The sequence below is a fragment of the Borostomias antarcticus genome, assembly GCF_949987555.1.
Source record: "Borostomias antarcticus genome assembly, chromosome: 3".
Lineage (NCBI taxonomy): Eukaryota > Metazoa > Chordata > Actinopteri > Stomiiformes > Stomiidae > Borostomias > Borostomias antarcticus.
The window spans coordinates 36557022-36567467 of record NC_140236.1 but is presented as its reverse complement, the minus strand read 5'-3'; the positions used below and the strand labels follow the sequence as shown (position 1 = coordinate 36567467).

The following is a 10446-nucleotide window of genomic DNA, read 5'->3' as shown; positions in this document are numbered from 1 at the left end:
TGTCAAGTTTTTGAAAATGTACGTACGTTTATGAAAAACCACGAAACGGTCATCAATCACATATAGGCTATTGTAAGCTATCATACTAAACTATCATATTCTTAATGCATTCATATATCTGTTGTGTGTCACTGGAAATTGGTTCTAAATATTTGCATTTATGATTTGAAGCATATTGTTAGTTTTACGCATAGAAGGGATTAAAAGGATGTTAAATAAAATCACATTTCTGTCATATTTATTACAAATAGTGTTATTTTATTTTAATATTAAAACATGAAACACGCTAAACTTTATGTAGCCTATACCTAATAGCCCCCAAAAAGAAAAAAACAACCAATAAGTATAGCTGAATGGCTGCTACAGTATCTGTGCCATCTGTAGGCTAATATGTTATGTTCCATCCTTTGTTGTCTTGGAAAGCAATGCCGCTCAACACTCACAAATGATTATTCAAATTCATTCAATGCCATTTTCATTTCACTTCATTCATTCAATGCCAGCTTGTGTGTGTCCTTTACACACCATTTTAATTTGATTGTTTTATTTATGTCACTATGTTTATGCAAATCTTATTTGGCAGGAGAAGAGGCACTGATGAAATATTGAAATAGCAATATTGTTTGGCTGTTATATGATCCCTATATTCATGTTTGCAGACAGATATCTTTCCCCCGCCAACATCTCCCACTTGGTCTAGCCCAGTGGGACCATGTGGGTTCTGGAGAAGATCCGCGGGTCGGTAGAAACCAACGTTCTGCGGCACGGGGAGAACAGTGATAAGCAAGGCAAGGCGCCGGTCTATAGCAATGTCCTCACCCCAGACAAGATCCCTGACTTCTTCATTCCCCCCAAGCTGGTCAGCTGCCCCCCAGAGCCGGACGCCCCCCCCGACGTCAAGCCCAAAGACGGGCTGCGACCCTCGACCTCCGAGCAGACCATCGGCAGCGGCAGCAAGAAGCACAGCGGCCCTCGCAGTCCTCGCCTGGTCAGCAAGCTGACCGTAGACAGCAAGAACCTGTTGAGAGTGGCCAACCGCCACATCATCCAGATCGAGAGCGCTGACGACGTGGTGGCCGGGGACACCAACGCCGACCCCCAGTCCCAGACGGCCATGTCCCTGCCTTACGTGCCCAAGACCCAGACCTCCTACGGCTTCGCCACGCTGATGGAGAGCCCTCACACGCGCCGCAAGGAGTCCCTGTTCCACTGCGACCCCGCCAGCCCAGCGACCTCGCCCAACGCCCAGAGGAAGACGCAGGGCAAGAGCGGCGGCGAGGGGGGCAACCACCTGAACCCGCCGGACTTCAACTCCTCCCACATCAACCCCTACCGCTACTTCAGCGGCGGCGAGAGCGACACCTGCTCCTCGGCCGAATCGTCGCCCTTCAGCTCGCCGCTGCTGTCGCGCTCCGCCTCCCTGCTGAAGATCATCACCCACGAGACGCAGGCCAAGGTGGTGAAGGTCAAGCGGACGTTCGCCCGCCACAGCTCCCTCTCCACGGACGAGTGCAGCTCGGCGGAGCCCAGCCCCAATGTGTCGCGCCGCCTCCACTCCCCCTCCCTCTACGGCGGCGGCGGACCGTCGGACCACGGCGCGGATCGGCATCACCGGGAGCACACCGTCAACCTGCACAAGGGCGGCACGGTGCGGCTGAGCGCCGAATACGACGCCGGCACGGCCCGCCTGCGCATCCGCGTGCTGGCGGCCGAGGAGCTCTACGACCGGGCGGTCGACATCAAGAGCATCAACTGCTGCGCGTCGCTCTACCTGAGTCCCGGGAAGCTGCAGAAGCAGAGGAGCACCATCATCAAGAACAGCCGCAACCCCGTCTTCAATGAGGACTTCTTCTTCGACTCGGTGACCCCGGCGCAGGTCAAAGACCTGGCGGTGAAGATCAAGGTGGTGAACAAGGGAACGAGCCTGAAGAGAGACACGCTTCTGGGGGAGAGAGAGGTTCCTCTGGCCAAGCTGATCGCCAGAGTCTAGGTCTAGAGACGTAGCGCGGGACTCTGGATCGCCCTCTGGACGGGGGCGACAGTGGGAGGAGATATTAATGCCCCCCCCCCCCGCCCCTGCCCCTGCCCCCCACCCCCAACCGCCGCCCTACATTCACACACACAAAGTCTCAGAGACGTGCTGAACTATATCTTTATCAACAGTCTCTGGTCACCTCCTCAACTGCCACGCCCCCTAATCCTCCAGAGCCCGCGACCTGGATCATGTTGGTGGACAATCTGACATGGCGGAGCTGGGAAGACACCGGCACGCTGGAGTGACTCACTCTCCCTCCTCTGTGTGTCTGTTGTTCGTGGCATGACAGTAATGTGAACGTGACGCAGTAGGCTGTACAGGAAGTGAGTCTACAATGGCTTGTTTATTCAGTACAATGATGCTTTCGTGAATCCGTGTGTGTCTTTGAAGTCGCAGCACAACCTGATGTGCAAATGATCCTTTGATCCTAGTTGCTAGACTCGCCGCTCGCCGTCGCCGGGGCCAACCAGCGTGATGGGATCACCGGGTCTCGTAACCAGGATGTGGGGAATAGATACTGACATCGCTGTTTGGAGGTCTGTCTGCTCAGCATGAATATGTACGTAAATAACAGTGAGTGAAATATGCTTGTATTTTCTATGTAGTTTCATAAAACCCACAAGCCTTACAGAGTGAGACACAGTGAGAGAGATACAGACCGAGAGCATGATATTTTAGTAAGTAATAAGTATGACATTTCCCCCAAGCTGTTGAGCATGTTTTTCTATGTAGACGTGGTATTTGTACAACACTTTTGTATGCCTCAGATTAACATTGCATTCAAGTGTAAAAATTGTATGACTGTTTGAGAACTGCCAATCATATTCTTTGGTCCTTGAAATAAGTGATTGGCAGCTCCCTCCTCCAATCACTGCATGACAGGTCATTTATGTGACCTCTTCTTTTGCAAGTGCACACCGTCGACAACCAAAGGACTGAGAAAGACCGAAGCAGAACAGTGACAGTGTTTTGACATGTAGGGTAGTCCTCTTCTCTTTGCTTGTGCTCTGCTGTCACTCTGAGGAGTTTGAATAAATTGCATGTGATGCTGCTTGGAGAGCCAGACAGAGACGGAAAGCTCCGGAAGCTTCTCCACACGTAACTAAAAGGGGTCGACCGAGCCGTCAGTCTTTGATAAGTACCATCAATTAAGATGTCGCTGATGTTTTGTATCTTGTGAGGCACATTGACCAGATGTTTTGACTTAGATCACTGAATACTGTTGACCTCTTCTATACTTTATAATGTTATTGATGTAACTGTGATGAAATCGGCTATGTGCTATGATCCTGTTGCATAATAATGTATGTACTTACTTCTACAGTACCTGATCATGGGGGCGTGATGACTGATACAGTCTCTCTCGTTTGCTTTTAGCAGCATGACTGAAACACTTCAATATTGTCAGTAAATATGAGTATTGTACAGTAGTGCGTCTGACGTTCAGGCTATATATGACATCTGCCTATACGCTGGGTTGATGTTCATGATTATGAAATAGTGTTCTAGTGATGTAGATTAAATCATGTCAAAAAGTGCGGTAAGGGTTTGTGGAATTGCCGAAGGAGGCCTATTTTTGTAATTGATTGTCTTGCTAGATTCTCACAGATTAAAAGTTCAGCACAGTGTCAATTTGAAAGGACAAATCTTCCTCAGAGAAGGTCAATTTGATGCCGCTCGCTGTTTTGTCCACAGGTCCAGATATGCAAGGAAAAGATAATCAGCCCTGTTCAAAATGATTCAATTATCTTTCCGCTCAATACTAATGTTACACCATCATCAGGCAGCACAGCTGACCTGGGCGCTAGTGAGTCAGTCTTTCATTTGATGGTTTGACTGCTCTGCCTCAGCTAGTCCTGTCTGTCCAGCTAGTCCTCCTCCCTGCCCGTCCTGCCTGTCTGTCCCCCCAGGTCTCCAGTGCCGTGGCTGGATACAGGGTACTAATTGGGCTGCCAGGCCTGTAGCCAGGGGGGGGGTCGGGTGGATAAGACTAACCCCCCCTCACGACCAAAGGTCCAGAATTATAGACAAAAGGTCCGCACTCCACCCCCCTCCCCCGTCAACAAATCGAAACAAGACAGTCCACTTTCAGAACAAAACGAACCCCCCCCCCCCCTCCACAAGGCTGGCTACGGGCCTGGACCTACCCATGTGTGTCCTGATAGGACATAGCAGTGGGTCGCCATGCAATTGAATACTGGATAACGATTCTAAGAAAGGACAGATGATCATGACCTAAAATGCTGCCCAATCTTGTCCACATCGGTGCTGTTATGGAGAACATGGAGTGAGTGTCTCTATCGGGACTGAACTGTAATCCAGGTGGAATAATGTTTCCATTTCCACGTTCCTCTTGATTTAGATGTTGCACCTTTTAGGAGCCAGTGAATATCGTGACGGCAGAACCTTCATATGCATGATGTGTATTCATTTGAAGGGTAGGCCATAATGGAGCTGGATTGCATTATAGAATTACTTGATGCATCAAGCATCAAGAGTTAGACGATTTGATTGCCAACCTTCGTTTACGTCTCTGAGGGATTTGCCAGAATTAACTTTCCCATTAGCTTGCCGTCGGTGTACGGAAATTGTTCCTTGTTACTCTGCACTCAATAGCTATTCAATTACGTAAGGGGAGAGTTTTTCTTTTAAATGAGAGTCGGGAGCCTCAGTGTGAGAGAACAGCAGTGGGGATGCATATTTATTCATTTCCGTGATCATATTTCATTAGAGCTCTTTTAATATGCTGATCTGTTTCTTAAATCTTCCTGTTTCGACAGGTTTTTTTTGAAAAACGAAAAAAAAAAAAAAGTGCTAATCCATTGTACCTGACGCCAAAGTCTCGTTCTTATCTACAGCTGTTAATGGTTGATAAATAAATAAATGTTAGTAAATGATGGATGCTGGTTTTGATCTGCTGTATTGGTATTATATATCGGTGTGAGTACTTTGATCTTTTTTACTGTGATGTAAATGATGATGGACACCTGTGGGTTCTCTTGACTGTATGAGTGTATGAAACGGCCTGATTAAAAGCACATTTACTGTAGATTCCCATGTCTGCTTTTTACTGCTGCTACCCTGGCTGAAAGGAATTTAAAATCAAATTAAATCTCAATGAGATTTCATAAATAAAGGGTGAATGAATGATGCAGATTCTCTAATTAGATCCCATTAATTATCTAATTAGTGATGTAATTCATTAACAGGTCACTGAAGATAGAACGGTAGCTGCAGCCCCGTGACTCCAGACAGTCAAACCTCAACATGCGTTCGCTGACTCCTCTTTGACTCAGAGGAGTAACATCACACCAGATGGGCAATGGTGAGCTATGTAATAAAGACATTCAAATCTATCTTTATTTTTACATGAACACCCCCTCTCTCCTCTCTGTAGACTTAAGGAAGCGTAGTCTACGTCTCTTCTAGTCCTAGCAGCTGTTTCCCAAGGCCATGATCAATGACCTGGGGTCTTCACATCCACGTCAGCTGCTGACCTGTAGAACTGCCCTACTCTCTGCTAACCCTCTCATATGATTGGTTAGTGGAGTTTTACATATTCATGTATGAGTTGTGCCCACAGTGGATATAATGCTGTTTGACTGTAATCATGGCTCTTGGTGGAACTTCTGTCTCCCCCAACTCGTAAGTGTTGGAATAAAAGTAACCAGCTTTGCACATTTCAACTACTCATTTTTAATTGATTAATCTCACTTCAATAACATCTGTCATCATTAAAAAAACAACAACTGCTGATTCATTCCACCAAAGAGAAGTGGTACCACAGGATGTTGTGATGTATTGAACGTGTAGGTGGTGTATAGCAGATCTGTTATGACCCATTAAGCTGTCTACCCACTATCTCTCTCTCTCTCTCTCTCTCTTTCTCTCTCTCTCTTTCTCTCTCTCTCTCTCTCTCCCTTTCTCTCTCTCTCTCTCTCTCTCTTTCTCTCTCTCTCTCTCTCTCTCTCTCTCTCTCTCTCTCTCTCTCTCCCTCTCCCTCTCTCTCTCCCTCTCCCTCTCCCTCTCTCTCTCTCTCTCTCTCTCTCTCTCCCTCTCCCTCTCCCTCTCCCTGCTGCAGAGATGGTTGTCCTTCTGGAAGGTTCTCTCATCTCCACAACACACACACACACACACGCACACACACACACAGCACTTTCATTATGAAACGGGTAATAATTATAGTTGATACTGATAGCAGTCCTTTACTTTAGGTTCATCACTCACTTCTTAACAAACATGAGACCTAGTTCTCTCTCTCTCTCTCTCTCTCTCTCTCTCTCCCTCTCTCTCTCTCTCTCTCTCTCTCTCTCTTTCTCTCTCTCTCTTTCTCTCTCTCTCTCTCTCTCTCTCTCTCTCTCTCTCCAGAGCTTGTTACTGCCTCTTCTTCCTGGTGCTCTAGCATCAGTAAGACCCCGCTGTCTCTGGTGCTTGCAGGCTTTCTTGTACAGTCGACAAACAGGCACAGCAGCCCTCTTTCCTCCCCCATCTTCTCTTTAGCTGGCAGCGTACTGTGTAGATTCTAAGCATTGTCTTGGGAATAGGAAGACAGTCTCAGCTGGAGTAAGAGGTGAGAAAACTCCAAGATTGGAGAAAACCACAGCTGTTTCAAAGACACATTCACTCTAAAACTATTGCCATTGCAGAATGCCGTAGATGTATTTTTGAGAATACTGCCACAAACATCAAAACAGACACAATATCCATCTACAAAATGGTCGTGTTCAGAAGACCATTGTGTTCAGAAAGGTGTAGAAATGGTTTAGTCCCTCAGAAGTCAATGGTTCCAGAGACATAGATTAATACAACTCTTACAATACAAATCATTTTGTGATTTGAAAGTCTGGCGTCTCTACAGTTGACTCTACATTTGATTACTAACGTATGTAACATTATTGTATTTTCTTTTAGTTTCTATTTCCAATCTATTCCCCCTTCCAGAGGATGCCTTTAACACATTACACCCGAGAGGCTCGCAGGAAAGACCTAGTCTGCTCCCTATTTCATCACAGTCACTATTGAATTTCACATCAGCAGCGGTGGCAGTCTGCTGGCTCACCCCCTGCCTCCATGCTGTTAGAAATGCTTACCAATTTCCTTCATCTGCCTGCCACCATTCATTTCTATTCATGATTGGCCGACTCTCATAGTTTGTAAACTGATCTGTCTCTGTTGCCGTAGAAGCGGGTTCTGAGCGTAGACTACACTACGAGTCTGCCGCTATATGAAACCGTACACTCTTGAGACTAAATTTGATTGGGGCAATTTTCATCTCTGGCTTCCTTGACTTCAGAGAGTAAAGGTTGAGGGCTATTATTGGCTTTGGGATTACTATGGCAACCACCGAGCAGGGTGTGCTGAACTGAGTGAAGGAATGAGAGAGGTAGAGAGAGTGAGAGTGCAAGAGAGAGAGAGTGTGAGAGAGAGAGAGAGAGAGAGAGAGAGAGAGAGAGAGAGAGAGAGGGAGAGAGAGAGAGGGTGCAAGAGAAGAGACAGAGAGTGCCATTTCCACTCAGCCTTGCCCTGGTATAGTATATATATATTTGGAAAGATGTGAAGATGTTCAAAGATGTGTTGTTTGCTTGATGATGAAAGGTGCTGAACTCTATACTTCAGGACTACGGGCGCTTTCACACCTAAAGGTCTAGACCAGGGGTCTCAAACTCGCGGCCCGCGGGCCATTTGCAGCCCGCCACACCACTCCACCCGGCCCGCGACATGATGTCAGAAATATCATGTAATCCGGCCCGCAAAATAATTTATTGTAAACGGCGCCGGCAGGCAGGCCTACAATGCAGAGCGCGAGGTGAATGCTGAATACAGTCACAGGTGCAATCAATCTGCACGCGACTATGAACAATGAACGGAATGCAGCTCGCCACCGAAAGGCTGTTTTCATGGTGAACTAACGTTAGGAACACAGACAGTTTCAAGAAATATTGACATTTCAGTATTAGTATAGAGTTCAATGGAAATACTACCTGCCTGATATGCAAGAAAAAAGTCGCCGTTCTAAAGGAATATAATGTCAAGAGCTATTCATTACTAAACATGGAGAACAGTGTCATAGGGAGACGAGAGGAAAAAACGAGCCACACAGCTGAGAGGGCTAACGTCTCAGCCGTCTTTCAAGATAAGTGTTTGGCAAGAAATAGAGTAGTAGCCTACAAATGTATTTAAGTGTCTGGTAAGAAATGGAAACAAACTTGAACTTTAATAAATGCAAGTACAGGTCCAGGGCAGGCTTACAGTAGTGATGCATCTTGCAGCTAAAACAGAGTAAAGTACAAATGTAGGCTATTCAAGATAAAATAAAAGTAAGGAAAAAAGATTTGCAGCGCTAACTGAATGGAAACTGGTCTGAATTTGTATGATGAAAATGTTAGTTATGGAATAGTCTTGCAACATTTAGAGATTGAGTTGTGAGTCTAGTTATGGAAATGAAAAATAACATTTTCCGAAATATTGCACTTTCTTATAGTTAGTAGTAGTTGAAGTTGACATTGAAGTGGCCCTCCTATGAGTTGACGAAACCAACAGTGGCCCCAAGCCAATTTGAGTTTGAGACCCCTGGTCTAGACCAAGGTCCGAACCAGAATCCCATTTGGCGCTTTCACATTTGTTATTTTTTATTGATTAGTTCCATAACTTTCGCTTTCACACCAGCAAACCAAAGGATTTTTGGTTGCATTTATGTCGTCATCGCTTGCATGGGGGTGCGTCTCCCTATACTTGACACTAACTGGTTTGTGGATGCACGCGCGTCTGTTTGATCCGAAAGAGCAAACCTTTGATTTCACATTAGGCAGCAGCGATCCTTGGTTCGAGCCGAGACCACCTCTTGAGGTCGGACCAAAGACCTCTTTGATCCGCGCACCGTCGGTCCAGGAGGTTTCAGACCTGTCAATTTGGTTCAGATCAAACTGGAAAGTCTGAAAGTCCGGACTAAACAACGTAGGTGTGAAAGGGCCCTAAGATACATCGGACCTGCTACATCAATCCATCTACTGCAGCAGCACCGTAATTAGGAGGAGCCTTGGTACTAATGGGCTTGAGAGGCACAGCAGCACTCCTGCAGTAATAAAACCAAGAGGATGAGACATAGGACAGCCTAAGAACCTCATGGACCTCTAATCTATCACCTGGCAGCCAGCTCTGGTAATGATCAATGGCGGTGCCTTTGTTCAGCAGACCATCGTGACCCCCCCTCTCCCCGGCCTGTCACATCAGAACAGCCGCCACAGCATCCACCTTTTTTTTGCACAACCAGCCAGCCAACCAGCCAGCCAACCAGTCAACCAGCCAGCCAACCAGTCAATCAACCAGCCAGCCAACCAGTCAACCAACCAGTCAACCAGTCGGCCAACAAACCAGCCAACCAGCCAACCAACCAACCAGCCAACCAACCAGCCAACCAGCCAACCAGTCAGCCAACCAGTCAACCAACCAGCCAGCCAACCAGCCAACCAGCCAACCAGCCAACCAGTCAGCCAACCAGCCAACCAACCAGCCAGCCAACCAGTCAACCAACCAGCCAGCCAACCAGTCAACCAACCAGCCAGCCAACCAGTCAACCAACCAGTCAACCAACCAGTCAACCAGTCAGCCAGCCATCTAACAAGCCAGCCAACCAGTCAGTCAGCCAGCCAACCAGTTAGCCAGCCAGCTAGCCAGCATTAGCAACGATGTGCTTCACCACAGCAATAAAAAAAATTCCTAGTATGTGTAAAAACTACCTGGCTAATAAAACTGATTGTTCTGACTGATCACAACGGTAGTCCCAGCTCCAGTCTTTCTGAACCTGGAGACGAGACACCAACTATGCAATCAAAACCAAAGTGATTATGTTCCCATAGCAACCCTGAGGGACAGTTGGTCCTAGGCAAAATGAAAATAAAATCCAGCGGACTCAAGGCAAATCAGACTTGGGGCAGAGCAGGACTGATGAATTCTGTGTGTTCGGACTCATCACAAGTGTGGCCACGATTTCCTGACACCTCCCCAGGGAAGTGTTGACGCGTAGCAGAGGATAGACCTTCTGGTCACCAACCAGCCAATAGCAGAGGACAGACCTTCTGGTCACCAGCCAGCCAATAGCAGCGGGAGTCTGTAGATAAGGAAGTGCCCTCTGTATGCCTGGTATGGTAATAAGATGCAGTGTGTCTGCCTGCCTGCATACTGTAATCAGTGGAGCGCCACAGACACGGCCAACCCTATTGGTCCACACATCTGGTTATGCAAATTTTATTGTCATGACTTCCTTTTCTCATAATGAAAACTGTAAGACAGAACCAAGGTGATGAATGCAACATAGCGTTCATCTAATCGGATGTGTAATGAAAAATATATTAAAAGAGTGTCTGTCTCACAGAGGAGGTTATTGGAAAAAAGGTAAATGATTAAATATCTCC

The 10446-nt window shown here is 46.9% G+C and overlaps 1 protein-coding gene across 1 annotated transcript; it reads left to right on the top strand.

Annotated features, from left to right (window-relative positions):
• Nucleotides 1-712: 712 nt before the first annotated feature.
• Nucleotides 713-1990, top strand: LOC311330107 (C2 calcium-dependent domain-containing protein 4C; the record flags this gene model as incomplete). The annotated part of the gene is made up of 1 exon (XM_084462085.1): nt 713-1990. The coding sequence occupies one exon, from the start codon at nt 713-715 to the stop codon at nt 1988-1990; it is 1278 nt and encodes a 425-aa protein (XP_084318211.1).
• Between the last annotated feature and the right edge of the window lie 8456 nt (nt 1991-10446).